Source organism: Schistocerca cancellata, chromosome 2 (assembly GCF_023864275.1).
Source record: "Schistocerca cancellata isolate TAMUIC-IGC-003103 chromosome 2, iqSchCanc2.1, whole genome shotgun sequence".
Lineage (NCBI taxonomy): Eukaryota > Metazoa > Arthropoda > Insecta > Orthoptera > Acrididae > Schistocerca > Schistocerca cancellata.
The window spans coordinates 419355791-419380949 of record NC_064627.1 but is presented as its reverse complement, the minus strand read 5'-3'; the positions used below and the strand labels follow the sequence as shown (position 1 = coordinate 419380949).

At 41.4% G+C, this 25159-nt stretch overlaps 1 protein-coding gene across 1 annotated transcript in view; it reads right to left on the bottom strand.

The window, feature by feature from the left end:
• Positions 1-25159, bottom strand: part of LOC126154495 (A-kinase anchor protein 9-like) — a 510657-nt gene that overhangs the window by 95854 nt on the left and 389644 nt on the right. The window contains exons 37-43 of the mRNA XM_049916148.1: positions 20689-20811; positions 19899-20201; positions 17554-18088; positions 17297-17463; positions 8764-8953; positions 6757-6958; positions 6517-6667 (exon numbers count right to left, since the gene is read on the bottom strand). Of these exons, the coding sequence (XP_049772105.1) occupies positions 6517-6667; positions 6757-6958; positions 8764-8953; positions 17297-17463; positions 17554-18088; positions 19899-20201; positions 20689-20811 (1671 nt within the window). The remainder of the gene's footprint in view (positions 1-6516; positions 6668-6756; positions 6959-8763; positions 8954-17296; positions 17464-17553; positions 18089-19898; positions 20202-20688; positions 20812-25159) is intronic.

The window sequence follows — 25159 nt, the reverse complement described above, 5'->3', positions numbered from 1 at the left end:
TTAAGTTGGGTGGCCAGATGGTTGGTGGTCATGGTCATGTAAAATGCTTTGTGAAAATTGCATCAAAGCTCATACACAATATGACTACTTTCACAGGAGGCCCTGCCTCTGATGTTATACGATAAGCTTGTGATAGGACTGAAGCAGGATGTGCTGGGTGGCTCTATCAAACAGCTATTGCACTTTGTGTCTTCCACAGGTATACGATCAAGTAGCAAGAGGATGGGCATGGATGTGGCATGAGAATGGGCCAAAATATTGCATAGATTGGTTGGTTGATGAAATACATTTACATCTAGAGTTACATACATATCCCGCAAGTCACCATACGGGGCCTGGTGGAGGGCAGCTTGTACCATTACTAGTCATTCCCTATCCTGTTCCACTAGGAAATGGAGTGAAGGAAAGATGACTGTCTATATGACTCCATAAAAACCCTAATTTTTCTTATTTGGTATTTATGCAAAACATGGCGGTAGAAGTCAGCAATTTGCCACAAATGCCGGTTTTCTAAATTTTCTCAATAATGCATTGCAGTAAGAACATCATCTACCCTCCAAGGATTCCTGTTTACTGAACTTGCTGGTAATAAGTCTAGCACACTGTATCTGAATTACTTCAACGTCTCTCTTTAATACAATTTACTTGGGATCCCAAACACCCGAGCAGTATTCAAGACTGTGTTGCACTAGTATTATATACACAAACTCCTTTATTGGTAAGTTACACTTCCACAAAATTCTACCAATACACCAAATTTGGCCATTTGCTTTACCTATTATTGACTTGCACTCATTTCATTTCATATTGGTTTGCAACCTTACACTTACATATTGAATCATCATGACTGTGTCAACCAGCACACCACCAATACTGTATTTGAAAATTATAGGATAGGTTTTTCTATTCATCTGCATTAACTTACATTTTACCAAATTTCGATCAAGCTGCTGTAGCGCAACACCATGTAGAAATTCTGTGTATGTTGTCCTCTATCCTCACACAACAACACTTTCCTGTACACTACAGCTTCATCAGCAAATAGTGGCAGATTGCTGCTCACCCTGTGTGAGTGAGTGACTGAGGGCCGAGGAGTACCAGTGGCAGGGAAGTGATCCACCTGTTGTTATGACCTTCAGGGTATGGTGCAGCCATTGGCGGTGTGTAAGGAGATGGTCAGTGCAGCAGAGGTTCATTAGTGTACAAAAAAGGGCAAATGTAAACTGGCATCTGTGGTCCATAATGATAGCTGCAGACAGCCAAAATGGGCAGTCCACATGGAGATGAAGGTGGTGGCTACTGTGACAGTGGTGACATCAGGTAATGACACTACTCAGGCCAGCAGGTGACACTGTCCACTATGGTGAGGAAGTAGCAGCAGTCATCAGAAGAAGCTAGAGGGCTGAAGAGGTCCATGTGAATGTGTGGCACAGCAATGTCTGATGTCTGGGAAGGTGGCGACGGAGATATATATATATATATATATATATATATATATATATATATATATATATATATATATATATATATATATAAAAAAGAAAGATGATGAGACTTACCAAACAAAAGCGCTGGCAGGTCGATAGACACACAAACATACACACAAAATTCTAGCTTTCGCAACCAACAGTTGCTTCGTCAGGAAAGAGGGAAGGAGAAGGAAAGACAAAAGGATATGGGTTTTAAGGGAGAGGGTAAGGAGTCATTCCAATCCCGGGAGCGGAAAGACTTACCTTAGGGGGAAAAAAGGACAGGTATACACTTGCACACACACACATATCCATCCACACATACACAGACACAAGCAGACATTTGTAAAGGCTCTTTCCTGACGAGGCAACCGTTGGTTGCGAAAGCTAGAATTTTGTATATATATATATATATATATATATATATATATATATATATATATATATATATATATATATAAACAAAGATGATGTGACTTACCAAATGAAAGTGCTGGCAGGTCGACAGACACACAAACGAACACAAACATACACACAAAATTCAAGCTTTCGCAACAAACTGTTGCCTCATCAGGAAAGAGGGAAGGAGAGGGAAAGACGAAAGGATGTGGGTTTTAAGGGAGAGGGTAAGGAGTCATTCCAGTCCCGGGAGCGGAAAGACTTACCTTAGGGGGAAAAAGGACGGGTATATACTCGCACACACACACATATCCATCCACACATATATAAGGCCTTTACAAATGTCTGCTTGTGCCTGTGTATATGAGGATGGATATGTGTGTGTGTGCGAGTGTATACCTGTCCTTTTTTCCCTCCTTTTTTCCCCCTAAGGTAAGTCTTTCCGCTCCCGGGATTGGAATGACTCCTTACCCTCTCCCTTAAAACCCAAATCCTTTTGTCTTTCCCTCTCCTTCCCTCTTTCCTGACGAGGCAACCATTGGTTGCGAAAGCTAGATTTTGTGTGTATGTTTGTGTTTGTCTGTGTGTCTATCGACCTGCCAGCGCTTTTGTTTGGTAAGTCTCATCATCTTTCTTTTTAAATATATTTTTCCCACGTGGAACGTTTCCCTCTATTATATATATATATATATATATATATATATGTGTGTGTGTGTGTGTGTGTGTGTGTGTGTGTGTGTGTGTGTGTGTGTGACAGCCGATATTGGCATGCTGCCAGGCGAAGCAGGTCCGGTAGTCCCTCTGAATATCTGGATACACAAAATGCTACATCACCAGAACGACAAATGCACGCACACCAGGAAGTGGCAGGTTTTGGTCAAATGTGGCCTTGCAGCACACAGGAATGGGTGCACTCAGCCAGTGGATACAACACACCAAATACTATTGTCTAAGCTGGGAGCTGTGTACATTGAAGGTAAAGTCTAGTAACATCACCCAGACAAAGGTAGGTGAGTTCTGGATCATGCTCCTGGGCGGTGCTACGTGCCTCGTAGTCCACAGACGAGTTGACGGCACAGATGTAGCTGAGGTAGTCAGTGATGACATTGTCAATTCCCACAATGTGACATATGTCGGTAGTAAATTTGGATATGGACGACAGCTGCTGGAATTCACGTGGGATGCACTGGTCAAAGTCTTTTGCAAGGGCAAACACTGCGGGCTTCTAATTGGTGAAGACCGTAAAGTGAGAGGCCTCCACCAATGGCCGAAAGTATTCGACTGCCTCGTAATCGTTGAGGATCTTTCTGTCGTATGTGTCCCAGCATCACTGAACAGCAGGGAGCTTGCTGGAGAAGAATGCAAGAGACTGCCAGGGGTCACTGACGTGCTGTTGCAGGATGGTGCCAATGGTCGTCTGGCTAACGTCAACCACTGTGGCAAGTGGGGTGATGGGATAGGCGAGCAGGGTAGTGTCCGCCATGTTGCACTTAGTGGCAGAGAAGTTATTTCCCATTTGTGATGTACCAGCTTGCTCCCTCTTGTTTGGACGCCATGGAGTGCAGCTCCTGCATAGTGGTGGCATTCCTCAGAAGACAGTGGAAGAAGCTTAACATGCTGAGGGAATGGTGGAGGTCCTTGAACGTCTCTGGGAGTGGGAAATCGAGGATGGCTAGTAAATTGTCGAGCAGGGGATGTGATCCGGCCGAGGAGATGGCATGGCCCAAGAATACCACCTCACTGACACTGAGAATTTACTTTTCTGTGTTCATGATGATGCTACTAACATCCTGGAGGGGTTCGAAAATAGGTGGAGGCGATCGATCGTGGTGTTCCTTGAGTGTCATGGAAAACACGAGTATGTAAACCAGGTAGGCGAAACAGCCGTGCAACACACCATCCAAGAAACGCTGCCATGTTCGGGCGGCACTATGAAGGCTGAAGATCATAAAGGTCTTCTGGATATCCTCAGGTGCTACCAGAACCTGGAGGAAAGTTTGGTGCAGTCAATCGTGCTGAAAATTCAGCTGTGTTAGAGCGGCAGCAGGTATCAATCAGGGATGGTGCATCGGTTCTTACCTTCTGGTGATCCCGCATGAGCACCTGGAACCACCCTTCTTCTCGACAAGGTGAAGGGTGGAAGTACATGGGCTCTTCGAAGGACACATCACACCAGCAGTGGGCAGCTCGTCAAATGCGACCTTGACGATTTTCAGTTTGTGTGGTGGTAGGTACCGGGACCAGCAGAAGTACGGTGTCTCAGGAGCCTTGTCCATGTAGTGTACAGTTGAATGTAAGAGCAGGAAACTGCACCAGGAGGTCGGCATGTGCATTGAAAGACACCACTGACTTCACATTGAGAAGAACAGTGAAACAAGTGGTGCACTTCATTGATCTCCCAATGTCACAGTCAATGACGCACTGGCCTTCAAAGCCAATGAGCATGCAGTAGTGTCCGATGAAGTCCATTCTGGTAAGGGGGTCAGTGACATCAACGACGGTGAAGATTCAAGGGAGGTGCCATTGTAGGCCAAGGTTGAGAACATGGTGATATATGCCTTAGGTGACAATGGTGGAGTTGTTTGCTGCCATGAGGAGGATGCCTGAGACGGTGCCAGATTCCCATACAAGCCACCACAGGAAGACAGACAACAGGAAAGGTGTGGCAGAGCCAGCATTGCAGATTAACAGATGCTGGGAGATCAACTAACAGCCAGGCATGCCTAATCCCGGTGGCTGTTGGTGTTTGGATGCCAAGAGCAGGCCTCCATGCAGTTTGCAGCTCTCTGTACCAAAACGCTTGCAGCACCAGCAGAGGCCGGATGTGTCGCGAGAGGTGTTAGCAGGTTGGTTAGGGCTGTGGTGGTGGTAGCCGTTGTAGCACTAGTGGACTGAACTGTGTGGGCGGTGGCGACTGGAATTGTGGCGGGCCACAGTTGCTTGTAGCATTGTTATGTCAGCGCTGAGGTGGGTGAGGATATTGCTGGGCCCTATGCAGCGGGCCAGTGGGGACAGCATGTTGAGCAGTGATGAGGGGGTTGAAATGGAGTAGCTGGAGGAATGATGACCAGCTGCCTGTGCCACATGGGGGTGGGGGTGGCATACAGCAGTGGTTTCAGGCAAGGAGACTAGCATCTCGTGAACTCAGTCAGTGAGCATCAGAGTGTCTCATAGCTGTTGGTGGCTAGGAGCAACGAAATGGCATCGTGGACCTACACTTGCCTCACACTGGCTGATCACCATAGCGAACTTGGTGGCATCCTGAGTGATGCCGCAACCAAGGAAGATGGTGTCCCCCAAGGAAAACCACAGGTTCAGACCCCGCAGCATCAAACACTGTAGGTGAGCCACAGCATGCCTGGACGGAGTGTTAGTGGCATGCAGGGCAATGGGCGTCAGAGGGTCAAAGCAGGGAAGGATGGCAGTGGAGGCAACAGAAGCAGGAACCGGTGCGGGAGTCGGCTGTGGAGTCTGGTGCTGGTGGTTGGGCCACTGGTGGTCGCATCACCGCAAGGAGTGCATGCAGCTCAGCACTGCTGCCTTCCAGTTCTGTGAGACATGTGGACAGCCCAGTGATGATGTCTTGGGGTGCCAGAGCACTGTCACGTGCTATGCGGCATCGGTTGGGAGGGAAGGAGGAAGCCACTACCGCAACGTTGCAGAAAGGACATCAAAAGAAGACAAATGGATCTTGATGTGAAACAACAGTGTCTATAGCATGAAAACTTAAGTTGCGGGTGGGATGTGGACGTGTGGGAGAATTGAAACAAGTGCTAACAGAACAAGGTGGCCAATACCTTGCTGAAATAGGATATTAAGTTGACCAGTGTAGGAATGTTTCCTTATCTAACTTATAAGTCAATTGCCCAATGATAGAGCAAGGTATGGTAGGCGCTGTACAAAGAACAATGTTTGTACATGGTCAAGGACCAACACATGAAATAGTCTTAAAAATTCATAAGTTCTGAAAAAGTCAGTTGCCGGTGTGATTGGTGCTGGAAACAGGTGTAGCACAGTAGAAAAGATGAACATCGAGGAAGGTGACAGTCTCATCCCTAAGTTTCACCAGTACAATGATATTCTGACATGACGTGCAAAATTAGTAATCTTCAGCACAAGATGTGGCACAAAACACCATTTATATGCCCAGCTGCATAGCAGGGGTAGAGATGGCAGGGCATGAGTGTCTCTCAAAACTTCATGGTGCGCACCTCCATGTGGTGTGTCCGTGCAAACCAGGAACTGATGTAGACACCACGGGGAGAAGGAGACTGGTCTAGAGTAGGTCGGCAGAAGTCTCGCTATGGACTGAGCTATTTTTCTCCACCAGTAGTCAGCGATCATAATGTGCAGGTATCCGGTTACATGGCAGGAATGACAGCTTGGTATGGAAGTAACATGCAAAGGGAGAAACTGGCTGCCTTAGCAGACAGCTACTGCGAGCTGGGTCTATATGGAACTGCTAAGACAGTTGTGTGGCAAAAGGCCACCACACTGTCAAACAAGTGGACTCGAACCTAAATATAATAAACTTACCACATACAGGTGTGCATAAAGAATGATTTCATAACAGTGACTATAATATTTTTCAAAATAAACCTCAATATATCATTCTGCTTCATGCAGAAATATTTACATAAAGACATACCTCTATAAGCTCTGAATCTTTTCTGTTGGAGATACTAGCCCTCTGACGTTCAGCTTCAAGAAGTGACTGTAAGTGTCTAACATTATTTTTTTCTTTGTGAAGATCATTTTCAAAGTCTCTAACTTTCACTCTTTCCTTCTCCAATAGCACACTGCGAACAAACATACATGTAATGTATTTTTAAAATTTTTTATTGAGAACTACATATTGTCAAGAACACAGAAATAAAATAAAACTTACATGAACTGCTGCAATCTTTCTTCATGGTACACTGTCTGTCTTTTTAGATTCTCAATTTCCATTTCTTGTTCTCTTTGCACTCTCATTAAATCATTTACTTTTTTCTCAGATTCTAAGTTACATGCTTTTTCCTTGTTCAAACTTTCAAGTAACTGCAGAACATGTTTCTTTCCTGATTCCACAGCTGCTTCAAGTTGTTCAACTGAAAAAACCATAAAAGAGTCTTTAGCAATGAATAGTGGGTTTTCTCATTCTCATGAAACCTATACTATCTGACTCATTCATATACAAGAAGAAGTGGCACAATGACTGTCTTACATAGAAATCAACAATGAATTTACTTTTATAATAATATGAATGTATGCATGTATGTTCCACATATCCTCCTAAGTCACTGTATAAATTTCAACCAGACCTGGTACATAAATCACTTAATGACAGGAAAGTCCCCAGTGAGTGGGGAGGGTGTAAGAACTAGCTACCTCTCAAAGAGACTTCTTTCCTTGCTGACAACTCCCCCCCCCCCCCCCCCCCCCCTCGCCTGTACCCCCAAACACATACACAGTTACGCTGTTTGTGCAGTAAAACTAGCACATCAGGCATGACCTTTTAATTTATTACTTCTTTACTACTAACTATATCAGCATCATATATTGCAGACAGTATTCACTTAAACCACTGAATGTACTTGCAAAAATGTATCACTATACGACACGTAGTTCAGGAGATACAACATCAAACATTGGGATGTGAGGAAAGCTGCTGAACATGAAAATACAGGATGAAATCTGCTGGAGACACAGGTGAAAAGTGTGTACAAATACACGTGAAATATACGTGATGTGTGTATCCAGGCAAAGTCGCAAGCTAAAATGCTCTTCCTAAACCCCGCAGATCGATTTCAAACTTGTATACATATTACTATCTGGAAAGAAATCTCATATATGGGGGGGGTGGGGGGTGGGGGGGGGGGGGGGTGATAAGATGGCGTGAGATGGAGGAGGAGATGGACAGACAGAGAGAAGGAAGAAAGATATGGAAACAAGATAGTGGGGAGGAGAAGATGCACAGAGAGAGGGGGAGAAATGGACAGGGATAGGGAAGGTGAGGGGATGAGCAGAGAGAGGTGGAGGAGGAGATGGGCAGAGAAAGGCGGAGGAGGAGATGGGCAGAGAGGGGGGAAAACAAGATGGTCAGAGAGAGGGTGAAAAGAAGAGAAACAGAGAGACGGGGAGGGGGGGGGGAGAGAAACAGAGGGTGGGGGAAGGAGGAGATGGGTTAACAGAATTGGAATAAATATATACCCGGGTGTTGGTGCGTACTCAGTTTGTATTCAGGTAAAGCAAAACTGTGTGACACAGAAATAACCATTGAACAAAAGAGTTAATGATTGTTGTCTATGATGGAATGGCACATAAATCAATGTTATTACACACTGATCTTTTGTCTAAGGTCTCCCATTTCTTCTAAAACGTAACTGCCTGCCCCCCCCCCCCCAACAAAAATTGAGAATAAGTGAATTTAAATTACTTATTTATTAAAATTACAAACAGAGAAACAGATGGGTCATTAGTTACCATCACAAGGCGAAATACTAAATACTGCTGACAGAAAATCTCTTAGAAAGAACACAACATTAGCATCTTTTGAAAGTATGCATTCAGTCTTAAGACAAGAATGAATGATAGCATAGGGAAGATAGGATGGGTGAAGAATAAGTTATACAAGCCCAAGATTGAGCTAGATCCACTGGTTGTGAAGAGGAAGGAAGGTGTAGATGAAGAAAAGACATCTGAGTGCAGGAGGACTAAGGCAATACACTATTAAGCAGTATGCTAGCTTCAGTCAAGAAATGAAAAAGGGACTAAGTGAGAAGTAAAGATGGATTAAAAGAGGATGAGAATATGAAAAATTGCCAACTCTAAGGAACAGGAATAAATGGGAGAATAGAAAGGGGAAAAAATACAATGGAAAAAATGAGTAGATAACAAAATTGTACAGGTGTACCTTTGTGTTCAAGCAGCTGAGTTGTCTGCATTGCAGTACTTCCGCTACAACCGCTATGAAATGTGAATTTATTTGCAGGGATACTAATATTAACTGTAGATAATCGCATACCAATATGGTTACTTTCGTTCATACTATCCGAAGCTGGAATAAGTTGCTGCACATATGAAAGTTCCTCTGGTGACAGGATCTGCAAAACAATGGAACAAAAACAGATTATATAAAGGATTAGCATTAAGAAATACAGTATTTTGCTATGATACAGTTATTAGAATATCAACACACAGTAAAGACATTATGTAATGACAGGCACACGAACAAGATTGAACTCATGACTAATTCGCTTAACACCTCAACTATATGGTGAATGGTCACCTTCATTCCTTCTATTATTATATCCCATCCAGAAATTTCCAGTGCTATATTATCATATTTTCTGTCACCCACAGTTTATATGGTCCAGTCCAGTATTGTACCATGTGTTATCTGTCAACTTTCTTTATGCTCATGAATTTTACAGCATACGATTACAGCTGGGGAATAGATTTACAGGAAGGACCCATGGGTGTGTACTGGCTGATCGCATTACAGGCCAGGATGACAAAACATATAGTACACACACACACACACACACACACACACACACACACACACACGCCTTTCTCCCTACAATGGGCTTAGTCAACTATCAGCTCTTTACTGGTCCACGGTGAGTGTACTGCAGTGAGGTGGGCGTGTGGGTGAGCGACGGAGAGAGGCAAGAGGAAGGGAAGGGTTTGGGGGAAGCATCTAGTGGCTCATGGGAGAGCGGGAAGTCTTTTTATTTATTTTATTTACACTTCAAGTTCCGTAGGACCAAAGTGAGGAGCAAATCTCCAAGGTCATGGAACATGTCAGTAGATGAAATCACAACACAAAAGTAGTAAAAGATGAAAAGAAAATGTTTATGAACCCAAAAAAAGACAATCCGTAAGTTTAAGTAAACACAATCAACAATACAACACGAATCAGCTTAATTTTTCACGGAACACCTCAACAGAATAGAAGGAGTGATCAATGAGGAAACTCTTCAGTTTTGATTTGAAAGTGCGTGGGTTACTGCTAAGATTTTTGAATTATGGTGGTAGCTTATTGAAAATGGATGCAGCAATATACTGCACACGTTTCTGCAAAAGAGCTGAGGAAGTGCGATCCAAATGCAGATTGCATTTGGATCGCTCAGTACTAACTGAGTGAAAGCTGCTAATTATTGAGAATAAGCTGATACCATAAAAGAAGGTTGTTTACATGGAAGAATCCTGGAGATACTAGAAGGCATCAGATAGATTATATAATGGTAAGATCGAGATTTAGGAACCAGATTTTAAATTATAAGACATTTCCAGGGGCAGATGTGGAATTGATCACAATCTATTGGTTATGAACTGTAGATTAAAACTGAAGAAACTGCAAAAAGGTGGAAATTTAAGGGGATGGGACCTGGATAAACTGACTAAACCATAGGTTGTACAGAGTTTCAGGGAGAGCATCAGGGAATAATTGACAGGAATGGGGGAAAGAAATACAGTAGAAGAAGAATGGGTAGCTTTGAGAGATGAAATAGTGAAGGCAGCAGAGGATCAAGTAGGTAAAAAATCGAGGGCTAGTAGAAATCCTTGGGTAACAGAAGAAATACTGAATTTAATTCATGAAAGGAGAAAATATAAAAATGCAGTAAATGAAGCAGGCAAAAAGGAATACAAACGTCTCAAAAATGATATCGACAGGCAGTGCAAAATGGCTAAGCAGGGATGGCTAAAGGACATATGTAAGGATGCAGAGGCTTATCTCACTAGGGGTAAGATAGATACTGCCTACAGGAAAATTAAAGAGACCTTTGGTGAAAGGAGAACCACTTCCATGAATATCAAGAGCTTTGATGGAAACCCAGTTCTAAGCAAAGAAGGGAAAGCAGAAAGGTGGAAGGAGTATATAGAGGGTCTATACAAGGGCGATGTACTTGAGGACAATATTATGGAAATGGAAGAGGGTGTAGATGAAGATGAAATGGGAGATATGACACCACGTGAGGAGTTTGACAGAGCACTGAAAGATCTGAGTCGAAACAAGGCTCCGGGAGTAGACAACATTCCATTAGAATTACTGACAGCCTTGGGAGACCCAGTCCTGACAAAACTCTACCACCTGGTGAGCAAGATGTATGAGGCAGGCGAAATACCCTCAGACTTCAAGAAGAATATGTCACAGCTGCCAAATACTAACGTGAATACTTTACAGACGAATGGAAAAACTGGTAGAAGCCGACCTCGGGGAAGATCAGTTTGGATTCCGAGGAAATACTGGAACACGTGAGGCAATACTGACCCTACGACTTATCTTGGAAGGAAGATTAAGGAAAGGCAAACCTACATTTCTAGCATTTGTAAACTTAGAGAAAGCTTTTGACAATGTTGACTGGAATACTCTCTTTGAAAATCTGAAGGTGGCAGGGGTAAAATACAGGGAGCAAAAGGCTATTTACAATTTGTACAGAAACCAGATGGCAGTTATAAGAGTCAAGGAGCACGAAAGGGAGACAGTGGTTGGGAAGGGACTGAGGCAGGGTTGTAGCCTCTCCCCTGCCGTTATTCAATCTGTATATGGAGCAAGCAGTAAAGGAAACAAAAGAAAAATTTGGAGTAGGTATTAAAATCCATGAAGAAGAAATAAAAGCTTTGAGGTTCGCCGATGACAGTGTAATTCTGTCAGAGACACCACAGGACTTGGAAGAGCAGTTGAACGGAATGGACAGTGTCTTGAAAGGAAGATATAAGATGAACATCAACAAAAGCAAAACAAGGATAATTGAATGTAGTCTAGTTGCCTCGGGTGATGCTGAGGGAATTAGATTAGGAAATGAGACAGTAAAGTAGTTTTACTATTTGGGGAGCAAAATAACTGATGGTGGTCGAAGTAAAGAGGATTTAAAATGTAGACTGGCAATGGCAAGGAAAGTGTTTCTGAAGAAGAGAAATTTGTTAACATCGAGTATAGATTTAAGTGTCAGGAAGTCGTTTCTGAAAGTATTTGTATGGAGTGTAGCCATGTATGGAAGTGAAACATGGACTATAAATAGTTTGGACAAGAAGAGAATAGAAGCTTTCGAAATGTGGTGCTACAGAAGAATACTGAAGATTACATGGGTAGATCACATAACTAATGAGGAGGTATTGAACAGAATTGCGGAGAAGAGGAGTTTGTGGCACAACTTGACAAGAAGAAGGAATTGGTCGGTAGGACATGTTCTGAGGCACCAAGGGATCACCAATTTAGTACTGGAGGGCAGTGTTGAGGGTAAAAATCGTAGAGGGAGACCAAGAGATGAATACACTATGCAGAGTCAGAAGGATGTAGGTTGCAGTAGTTACACAGAGATGATAAAGCTTGCACAGGACAGAGTAACATGGAGAGCTGAATCAAACCAGTGTCAGGACTGAAGACCACAACAACACAAGCTGATATCGTTAACATGAAACGACAGTAAAGAATAAATATATTGAGAGGCCAATGTCAAAATACCCAGACTCCTGAACAGGGGTCGACAAGAGGTTCGTGAACTTATACCACTTATTGCCCGAACTGCCCGTTTCTGAACCAAAAATATCCTTCTAGACTGGGAAGAGTTACCCCAAAATATAATATCATACAACATAAGTGAATGAAAATAAGCAAATAGACTATTTTTTGTTTCAAACGATCACTCACTTCACACCTCGTTTGAATAGTAAAAATGGCAGCATTAAGTCTTTGAACAAGATCCTGAAAGAGGGCTTTCCACAACAGTTTACTTTCTATCTGAATACCTAAAATTTGAAGTGTTCAGTTTCATTAATCACATGCCCATTCTGTGAAATTAAAATTATGAGTTTTGTTGAATTGTGTGTTAGAAACTGTAAAAACTGAGTCTTATTGTGATTTAGTGTTAGTTTATTTTCTACAAGTCATGAACTTGAAGGTTATGAAGTGAACTATTTGAAACTGGGCCAATGTTGCAAGCAACATCCTTTACTACCAAGCAAACAGAAATATTTCAATGTTATTAAATTTCAGCCTCTACATGCATAAGCCAAGAAACTTTACCTAGGTTTCGGCTATAATAATGAGGCCTTCTTCAGAAATGTCACAATAAAAAATTAAAATTAAAACATACCAGACATTGGCCTTGTCAAATTTAAAATGTTAGTGCTACAGTACATAAGTCATAAGACTGCGTCACTTCTACTAATGTTTTGTTGATAGGCCACACAAATGGGCCAGACAGATGGGCCGCGGATTCTGAGTCATAATTCAGTGCCTGGCACAGGGCCTCTGCCAGTTGTCTGACAGTTCCACATATAAGCTCTGCCAGAGTGACCCCATCCCAGAAGTCCAACATAAACTCCAGTACCTGCTGAAATCCTTAGGCCCTTCCCAGAACCTCTCCCCTGAATCCATCTCCCTACTTACCACAACAACAGCTCACACACCCACCTTCTACACGCTCCCCAAAATCAACAAACCTGACAATCCTGGGTGTCTCACTGTGGCTGGTTATAGTGCCCCCAACCGAAGGAATATCAGCCCTTGTTGATCAACATCTCCAAGTGATCATCCAAAACTTAGCCTCCCGATACCAACCACTTTCTGCTCCCGGCTCTCCCCACATGCTTACCTCCCATACCACTACTCGTCATCGTTGATGCAACCTCCCTATATACGAACATCTCCCATGCCCACGGCCTTGTCGCGATTGAACACTACCTCTTCCAACACGCTGCAGGATTCCAAATCCACCATTTCATTCCTCCTACACCAACCAACAACAATCCCAACCATAACTACTACATCTTTGGAGGGAAAGTATACAACAAATTCGTGGCACAGCCATGGGCACCTGCTTGGCACCCTCATATGTCAACCTCTTCATGGACCACCAAGAGGAAAAATTCCTAGTTTCCAAAAACCCTAAACCCCAGATCTGGTTCAGGTTTACTGATGACATCTTTATAATCTGGACCCAGGCCAGGATGCCTTATCTTCATTCCTTCACAACCTCAACACCTTCTCTCCCATACACTTCATCTGGTACTCCTCTGCCTATCATGCCATCTTCCTTCATGTCAATCTCCCCCTCTCAGATGGCTCCATCCACATCTCGGTCCACATCAAACCCTCTAATTATCAACAGTACCTGCATTTTGACAGCTGCCACCCCTTCCAAATCAAAAAATCCCTCCCATACAGCCTGGCCACCTATGGTAGTTGCATCTACAGTGATGATAGCTCACTCACCAAGTATGCTGAAGGCCTCACAAAGACCTTTGCAGATAGCCAATACACTCCAGATCTAATTCACAAACAGATTTTCTATACCATATCCTCACACACACCTGATTCTCACATCCACCCCAAGAACTAACCACAAAGAAGCATCCCCTTTGTCACCCTATACAAACCTGGACTGGAATGACTGAACTACATCCTTCATTAGGGCTTTGATTATCTGTCATCATGCCCTGAAATGAGAGAAATCCTACCTAAGATACTTCTCACCCCTCCCAACGTGGTGATATGCTGCCCACCAAACCTTCACAACATCATAGTCCATCCATATGCCACTCACATCCCCAATCCTCCGCCACAGAGATCGTAGTAGCCCTGTGGAACACCAAGATGCAAGACCTACCCAATCCACCCACCCAGCACCACCTACTCCAGTCCCATCAGACACTGTGCCACCTGTGAAAGTAGCCATGTTACATACTAGTTCTGCTGCAACCACTGCATAGTGTTTATATTGATACAGGAACCAACCAGCTATCAACTAGAATGAATGGTTACCGCCAAACAGTTGCCAAAAACAAAGTGGCCCATCCAGTGGCACAATACGTGAGATTTCAATGGCTGATCCACAGCTTGTGCCATCTGTATCCTCCCCACCAGCACCAGCTTCGCTGAGTTGCACAGATGGGAGCTATCTTTACAGAACATCCTTCACTCCTTAACCTTCCTGGCCTAAACCTACGGTAATTTGCTGCTCCCCTCCCCCAGCCAATAGTGTGTGTACACACACACACACACACACACACACACACACACACACACACACACACACACACACACACAAAATCATGCCCTGCGCTAGTACCCCCATCCAATTTGTGTCCCCACGTCAGCTAATTATGTGTTGTTATCTCTTGCTGTAGTCGGTGAAATAGCATGCCCAGCCATCTGACACCTGCCCACTCTACCTGCACCCCTCGCTAGCCCACAGATGGCTACCCACTCTCCCATGAGCTGCTAGTACACTAACTGTGGGCCAGTAAAGTGCTGGCAGTTGACTGAGCACGATGTAAGGAGACAAGTGTATGCGTGTGAATGTGTGTGTGTGTGTGTGTGTGTGTGTGTGTGTGTGTGTGTGTGTGTGCGCGCGCGCGCGCGTTTTTCCTACAGCTTGTAAAAGGAAGTGCATTCTGAAAGCTAGCCAAGCCTGTTTGTGTGCCTATCGATGATGCAGTGGTTCTGCCTTTTGGTGAGTCGTCTCCTTTATTCCTACATAATTTGTAATTTTCAAACAGAACTTTTCATATTGTTGTTATTTAACAGAGATTTTGGGTATTTAAAGAAGAAAATTGTTTCTGCTGCTGAGTGCCATGCATGAAGACCACTGACAACTGTGGGTCTTTTACCATACTCTGGACTTGGTTTCAACATCTTCGCCATTTTGGGCTTATGACTATTTACTAGAAACAATGACCTGTGGCTAAAGAATAATGTGACAGGAAATTTGAATTCAAGTTAGTCCAGATTTTGGTGACACACACTATACATGTTTCAGCATTTTATGTGCTATCTTCAGTGGGTTTTGTTTCTTATTCTGTCACAAGTAAAGCTAACAGTTATCCTGTGCTGGTATTTCTGTACATACAAGGAGCATTCAATAAGTAATGCAACATTTTTTTCTGACAGCAGGTTGGTTTTATTCATGATTCCAATACACCATATTATTCCCCACTCTTTTGGCTACAAAACCCTATTTTTCAACCTAATCTCCATTCAATTAACGCCACTTTATTGGAAGGTCCTGTATGCCCACATTGTACCATTCTACTGGCCAATGTCAGATCCAATGTACTGCTGCATCAATAACATCCCCATAGTTCGTGTATTGCTTCCCATGGAGTGTATCCTTCACTGGGCCAAACAGATAGAAGTTACATGGTGCACTGTATAATGGATGAGAGAGAACAGTCCAATGAAGATTTGTGAGTTCCTCTTGCGTGTGCAGACTTGTGTGAGGCCTTGCATTGTGATGGAGGAGAAGTTCTCTTGCATTTTTGTGGCGATGAATATGCTGAAGTCATTTCTTCAACTTTCTGAGAGTAGGACAATACACTTCCAAGTTGATAATTGCACCATGAAGGAGGACATCAAACCCCAGAAGATTGTCACGATGACTTTACTGGTTGAGGGTGCGGCCTTGAACTTTTCTTTGGAAGAGGTGTGTGGCGCCTGTCAATGGATTGCTGTTTTCTTTCTGGTTCAAAGTCACGAAACCCACATTTCATCACCTGTGATGATGATCGACAAAAAACTGTCACGATCAACCCTGTATTGCACAAGCAATTTCACATAGATGGTCCCTCATTGTTCTTTATGGTCTTCTGTTAGTCAGCAAGGAATCCAACATGCATGCACCTCTGAGTACCCCAAGTGGCACTGCCAAAAGAGACATCCAGCTGTGCTGCAAGATGTTTGTTTGTGATCTGTTGATCACCTCAAATGAGAGTGTCCGCAGTTTCCAACACTGCAGGAGTAACAGATGTGTGAGGCCAGCCAGTGTAGGGATGATCGTGCACGTTTGCACGAGATTGTTGCAATTATAACAAATACTTCGCCCAATGATTCACCATGCTTTTATTATTATCAGGTCTCACAGACATTCTGCAAGTGCCTATGAATATCTGTGATGCTCTGGCTTTCTCCCAAAAAAAGCTCTCTGCTTGGAATGCACCTCCATTACAGGTGCCATTTTGAAGGCTATGTATGCAGCTGTCACCAACTGGGACTTCATGGAACTATAGGTGCTGAAGTGCAAATATTCCACGATGTCTCACAACAAATTCTGGATTTTTTCAACCAAAATTGCCTGAGGGAGGGGGGAATGTGTTGTATTACATACTGTCACACCCCTTGTAGCATAATTTATTTAACTAATCATGATTTCTGGTGCTGTAGTCTTATTTACTCTTGTATTAGATGTGTTACAACACCTATAATGTTTAAGTTTCACTATGTTAACGGTCTTAAAATGCATTTTACTTGATTTTGTGAATAAAACACAATGTTCCTGCTATCAGCAAAAGATTTATTGTAGTTATATGACAAAACAATCATCAATAGATACAATAACAATTGATCTGACAGCAGAAACATATCTTTGTAATATTACGTACGCGTAATTGTTAAAACTGCAACTGAAGGTTAAGAACAAGATTTCATTCAATGTACTTACTTCTGCACCAAACCTTAGTATTTTGCTCACAACTTCAGTAAAAGAAGGATCACTACATTTGCAAACTGTCTCAGGTGGTTCCAGCTTCTCAAGCAAACTAGAATCAAGACGAGCAGACAAATCCAATTCCTTTTCAACTCTTGCTGTCAAGTCATCAAGAGAATTAGCTGTAAAAATAAATTGGGATTTAACAAGTGATTGAGAGGGAAACAACTTATATTTCTTACAAAAATCTAAAATGATGGAACTCTACATACTATCCTGCTTTTCCAACTCTTTCCGAAGGCTATTATACTCATTAACTATTTTTCCATTCATTTCCTGAAGTCGATTTAATTCATCCTTTAGAGCTTTACCAGATTCTTGTTCTTCTTTAAGCTGATGCAATAACAGACTTAACTCCTTAGATTCTGTTGTCCTTTGAGAAACTGGATCAACGGATGTAAAAGTCATTTTATTGTCTTCCTCCAGTTGTTTTATAATTTCATCTTTGGATATAATGATTCCTTTCAAGTAATTAATTTCAGATTGTTTCTCATCTACCAATGTTTTAAGATTAGTAATTTCGCACATTAATTTGAATTCATTTTCCTTCATTGCCTGCTTCTCTTGTTGGAATTTATTTCTCTCATCTGTTATATCTTGAATAGTAGTTACTAACTGCTTTTCCAACACTTCCTTTTCTTCTTTCAAAGATAACATATCTTGAAGTTTTTGCTCACAATCTAACAACCTCTGACTCTTTTCTTCTAAATCTTGTTTTAGTTTTTTAACAGTCTGCTTCAGCTTTTCCTGTCAAAATAGAATAACTGCAAGTCAATTCAACCCAATGGCTTCAGAACATTATTACCAGAATTTTTAAATGTTTATTAATAGGCCAGTCATGTGATAAACACAAATATCAAAGCAACACATGTGAATTAAAATTTAAAAAGCTATCAAGCTGTTGAAGATTCCTGGAAAACTACTAAGCCTGAAAATGTCATCAAATATGAAAATAAAGGCTTACCATCAAATTTCATGCAGTATTATGAAAACTAAGCCCAATATGTGGACGTATTACTACTTCATTGTCAAGACGAGGAAAAGGGGGGGGGGGGGGGTGGTGGTGGTGGTGTAGAAGTAAAGAACACAAAAAAAAGTCTTCAGAAATTTTCATAATACTTAACAGAACTACATAAAACCACTTATTTTTGCTGCCATCAATATGAGACAACTCAAGTCAAAAGAAACAGAACTGTCTGACCACTATAGAACATTATTTGCAACTCGAGTGAAGTGCCAAGCATTGGACAAAGACACACCACTCAAATAAACTTGCTTATCAAAATGTGACTGAAAAGTAATTTTAATGATAGAAATACAGTTTATCAAGGGAATGAAATATAAGAATGCAGAACAATGAGGAAGTCATGCGCAACTGTACTGCAACATAAATTAAAACAAAATAAAAGGCCTGTAAATCTTGACATAAGTAAGTAGAGGAAAGGTGATCAAATAGAAAAAAAAAATGGCAAACATGGTACAGAAAAGGAACAGTTCAGTGAGAAGAAAATAACAGTACTGGTATAGAGGAGTTCATGCAGACGTAGGAAGTGCAAATACAGGTTACTGAACTTTACACCTGCACGATAATAAAGGGTCACAGAATCCAGCAAAACTAAATTACTGAAAATAAACAAAAATCAATAATACAACCTGGAACTACAAAATTTCATAATGGAAATGATATAAAAAATGATTACAATGGTGATTATGAGAAAATGCTGAATTGCCTCAGTCTATAAATTTTGACGTTGGCAGTTCACCTCTGATACCACATTTTTGAGATAATTAGAACAGAGAACAACGAAAATTTAACAATAAAGTATTAGTGTCTGCAGTTATTCAGGAATATCGTTATTGTTATGGTATGTAGAAATCATGCTCCCCAAGGTGATATGGGATTCATAAACTGTTGGAGTATATGACAAAGATTGAGATCTCATGCCTGACAAACTGAAAAATATGTTCTCCCATGACCTCTGTCACTGTATAACTGAGATCCCACTAAATCATGCAGTTAATGTTTTCCATTAGTTATTGGACAGAGTAAATAATCATATTTTTGTAATTGTGAGTACAGGAGACAAAAGTATAAATTACTGAAGGTGTTGAGAGGCCATGCTTTAAGATTCCTCTACGTAGAAGAAGCTGCTGCCATTGGCAGTACAAAAGTTCAACTTCTGCAGTGAATATCACACTTAAAATGGACAATAAGGCCAGAAGGGCAACAGCTGAGAGTCTGCATGCTGAAATGTACTCATCATTTTGTTGCACATCATCTATGCAGATGTTAACATATTCTCACATTAAGACTAGCCAAATACGGACAATATTTTTTTAATACCATGACAGAACTTGTGTAGTTTGCAGAGAGAATGACAATATTATCTTACGGTCTTCCCTCTTGCACATCTAGCCATTTTCAGTATTTAAGAGAAAGAACTAAAATCTAAGGGTTTAATTTTAATTATGTTCATGGGATACAATTTCCTTAACAAGATACAGATGACATATGCAGTACATAACATACAAATAGAAGAGAAATAATGATACTTACTGTTAGAATAATCTTCAGGTGTTTTGCTTGCACTTTCTGTTTCAAACTATGTTCTTTGTCCACTGATAATAGCTCTGAATCTGTACTGAGAACGGTAACATCTGATTCAGTACCATTTCCATCTGTGTAGACGGTATCCACCTTGTCATCTGAGACTCCAGTAGCAGGCATGCTAAGATTGGAACTAGGTATCTCAATTAACAAGCTTGAGTCTGATGTTGGTTTCAAAAGTGGCTTCATTTGTATTGAACTCTCAGGGAAAAGACTAGGTGTATTTTGTGTTTCATTACATATGGCCTGAAACTAAAAGTGTGAATTATTGTCATGTACATAAATTATGTTTAAAATTAATCCTGGGTAGAACATTTTGTAAAGAGCAAAATGTAATGTGACGTATTCTGTATTCAAAGAGTAGATATAAGAAAACACAACAAACTAACTAAACTTTTATCTCAATCTAATGTAATTTACAAGGCAAGTTTACATTCTAAATTTGATAAATAACTGTAGTACGTTTAAACGGTATTACTGATGTGTAATGTATGTAACCATTAGCTCTCTGCAGAATTACTGGTGGAATTGTAAATTACAACATTGCTCTATACATGGGTCCTGCAGCAACTAAATGAAAACAACAACAAGAATAAAATGATAGTGAGGTTGACGCAGAATGTGTTCTTAATACGCAACAAAAAAGAAAAAAAAAAATGGCCAGTATCTTTGCATTATCAAGCTTTTGGTAAATTACTACTGACATTTTACACTAATAAGAACTATATGTTACACATACTGAAACTGCTTGACTGGCAAAAGTTGGTTCCTCACACGCCCTCATTTCATCCACATCCTCCAGTGTCAATTTTCTTTCCAGATTGTCAATGGATTGTTCAGTTTCAGTTGCCTCTTTCTGCTCCTGGAAGATGTAAATGACAATAAATATGCTTAAAATACCTGAAAACAAATGTGGCAACATAACACACACAGTACTCAACTGAAAGGTACAACTCTATACAGGCAACTTTCAAACACATTACACTAAAAAAAAATTATATACCACAAAATGGACATGTGTTTATACACTTATGGCCATTAAAATCACACCACAATGAAGACAACATTCCTCAAATGTCAAATTGACATGAAGTGTACTACACGCTTGGATACACAAATGATCAGCTTTTCAATGGAACAGAACAGAGTATGTAATAGTAATGGTGCCATCTATATTCTGTATGTAAGGCTAGATTATGCAGCAGGATACTCGTACATAAAACACATTTGAATGTCGTTTGTTTGTGAGATTATTGTGTTATGGCATAAGCAAAACAATGAAATGATCAACAGTACATACAGGAATTCAACAGCGGCAGGATCATGACTTGCAGAGACAAAGGTACGTCGATGATACTTTCGTGGTGTGGAGCCATGGTGAAGAACAGCTCGGTGAATTCCTGAGACACTTGAACAGCCTCCATGCCAACATAACGTTTACCATGGAAGTAGAAAAGGACAAGAAACTGCCATTTCTAGATGTGCTGGTCACAAGGGACGGCGAAAACCTGGGACACAGCGTGTATCGAAAACCGACACACACGAACCGATACCCGCACAAACTGTCAAACCACCACCCAAGCCAGAAAAGAGGCATGATTAGTACGCTCGTAACGAGAGCAGGACGAATATGAGAGCCACAACACCTCAAACGAGAAATGCAACACCTGGAAACTGTTCCGAGGAGCAATGGGTACTCCACAAATTACATTAGAAGTGTAACAGAGCCAAACACTCGGCGAAGTAAGGAACCAGAAAAAGAAATGTCGGGTAGGGCCTTTCTACCATACATTCCCAGAGTGACGGACAGAATCGGCCGTATATTGCGCAAACACGGCGTAAAGACGATTTTCAAACCGACAAGGAAGATCAAAGAGTGTCTTAGATCGGCGAAGGAGAAAAGAGACCCACTTGCAATGTCGGGAATATACCGTATACCTTGCACATGCGGAAAAGTTTATGTCGGAATGACTGGACGATCCATTAACACCAGGATCAAAGAGCATAAGCAACATTGCAGGTTGGGGCAGGTGGAGAAATCGGCCGTGGCAGAGCACGCACTGAATGAGACCGACCACGTAATAAAATTCGCCGACATGGAAGTTCTGGCTGTAGAGAAGCACTATCACACGCACTTGTTCAGAGAAGCTGTAGAAATCCAAAAACACGCGAACAGTTTCAACAAGAAAGAGGAAAGCCTTAAGGTAAACGGATCCTGGCTTCCCGTACTGCAGCGAACGACCGTCGCAGGTAGCAAGAGGAGAACCGCACCGGAAATGACTGCGGAGAAGCCCTCGGACGTTGGCGCGCCAGGTACATATAGTCTGCGGCCGCGAGCTCGCCTCCAGTTCACCCCGGCAATGGAGGGTGAAGCTTTGACAATGCCAGCCACTCGTGCTGGCGAAACGTCAGAAAAATCATTAGATGAACGTCGGCCGAAGAACCCGAGACAGAAGCCAATAGGCAGTTTGTCAACAAGTGGCCACGAAAGCCTTGACAATTTTGTGTTTCTGATAGATGCCTTATTATCCTGTCTCAGAAGCATGGCCTTTGTACCACAATACTTGTCTCATCCTATCTCATTTCATGATCTGATTCAAGACAGCGCTCAGCGACAGCCGATTTTGTTTGGTGGTCTTAGTCGGGTATGTTGCAGATGTTCCTTTCATCTCTCCTCTATTGTTCTGATAGTCTGCCCCATGTAAGACATGCCCATGCCACCATAACATGGAATGTGATACACAGCCAGCTTTTGAAGACTTAGGTCGTCTTCAACATCACAAAGAATACTTTTTTCTTAGTTCAAGGGAGGATAATACAGTGGATGCCATGTTTCTGTGGGAGTCTACTGGTCTTACAGGATACTAGCCAGCAAAAGGTAGATAAGTGATTTTTGGATTATCTTCCTCAGTCTCAGTATCAATCTCTTTCTCAGGTGTTTGCGGTTCTGATTGCATCACCCACTTAATTTTATGAGCTGAGTACTCATTCCTTTGGAATACTTCCTACAGATATTCAAATTCTGTAGGATTAAATTTAGATAAAAATTTGAGCTGGCAGGCACACACTGATGTGAGTACCTGGTAGGGAAATGCTCTTTGCATTGATATGCACTGGCTCCAGCTGGCTGTTCTTGTACAGCATGTCATTAAGCTATACTGTCTTACTTATGCCTATGTTATGTTGGTTGTCGGTTTGTCCCAACCATGTCTTTTATTGTGTTTGAAGTTGGAACATAATCTATTATTAAGCATGGTATTGTTTTTTGACAAGCTTGGATAACACAATGTGAATACTAAAGATACAGAAAAAAATCATTCATAATAGGTGTACTGTAAATTATAAAGGAACATGTTCCCCTTTATGTAGAAAACTTCAAATATTATATATCCAATTCCTATATATTTACAAGATTATTATCTTTTTTCATGCCAAACAGGAATTATTTGAGGTAAATCATTTTGTTCACTACAAGAAACAAAGAAAACTCTGTGCTTCCTGCCCACATCTGAACCAGTATGACCAGGCACCTCGATACAGGGGAATGAAAATTTATAATAAATTAAAAAGGAACACATTAATGCAGATGAATTTATGTCCCTTTAAAAGAAAGCTATATAAGCCTTTATACTTAAATGTTATTACTCATGGATGAATTTGTGAAGGATGAATTGGTAGATATATCATTTTAGTGATCATTATTCATTAGTGTAAAAACATTTTAAATGTAAAGAAAATTTTAGCATGTCTCCTGTATGAAAACCATAAGGAATGCAAATGTATGTCATGAGGTATGTAAACCATAATTCACAGTTCAGTGTTTGTTTAATAACGTACACAGGAGGGCTTTTGAAGGGTTTGGAAAATAGCAGTGAGGTAGTGACAGAACTGAAGTTCGGACGGCACACCACAAATCACCACTCTATCTCTCAGCTGCTGACAGCTTTGTTCATGAGAGGTAACAATCAAGGCTAGAGTATGACACACAGCTTCATTCTGTCAGTAAGTTTCGATCAGTTTTCATGTGTCTTTTAACATGGAAATGTCACATGAAGAGCATCTCTTGCAGACCCAGTGACAAACAGTATTCCCTGTGTTGTTCTACACAAGTCCTAGATTGGTGCCATTGTTCTTAATTACTGGAACCATTTTCTGGTGAGAATTTTCTTTACCATTTTCTCCCTGCTGTGGTGAAGTGCAATCAGAGGTTGTAGAGCCCCCAGAATTTTACGGAAGTCTGGAGACACTTGTGTTCCAGGCGTTTCGAACACGCGTTATTTTAAAGCAGGGCGTAAGGATGAGCATGGGATACTGCACCCATTTATTGTTTGTGCAGGCGAAACTGGAAGGGAGATAGTTCGTCGGCACTGGCAAGTGTTCAGTGCGACCTGCCAAGAATAAATAAATACTGCCCGGAAGCTCCGTGGCCGGCTGCAAAGAGTAATGTAGCATTGTATTGTTAAAAAACAAATGGAGAGACTCGAAATAGTGACTGTTTATTAAATTTTGAACTGCTGTTGAGAGTACGTGGACTCGACATGGATAGTCAGCAATGATAAAAGCTTATGTATTAATTTTGTTCAAAAATGTGTAATTAACTGATTCTGGGTGCCCGGTAATGTGTGGGCTTATGTCATAAAATTTAGTCGTTTTTTTTGTAAAAAGTGGAAATAAATATGTTCTGGTGCATTAAAGGATATTCCAAGAGTAGCGTATTTTTTAAATAAGAAGAGAGAGAGCGAGACAGTGAAAATTTCCCCTTCCTAGCAGTGAAATCTTCGGAGAAGCGTCTGGTGCTAGCAGAAGACATCGGCGCTGCAAGAAAGCAGAAGCAGCATTCTTCAACAAGTAAGTCCACAAAAATGCTTAAGCTGTATAGAGAGAGCTTAACATTACACTGGGCCACCGCAAGGTAATGTGAAACAATATTTTAAAAGCAATCAGAAACACAGAAAATATAACTAGCTACCAGCATCTAATTACGTTAAACTCATTTTGGATTTCAAGAATGAAGAGTGATATGTTCTGCATGACCATCACTTCAGAAAAAGATGCTGATTTTCACAAAGCAATTAGTCTGCTTTAAGGAAAAGTGTCATATTTTAACATAACATGACATCAACACTTGGAAACTCCAGGTAGGAATATCAACAATGTAGGAAAAGATACATTGCCACTTGCGGTAAAAAAGGAAAAAAGGCACATCAAGT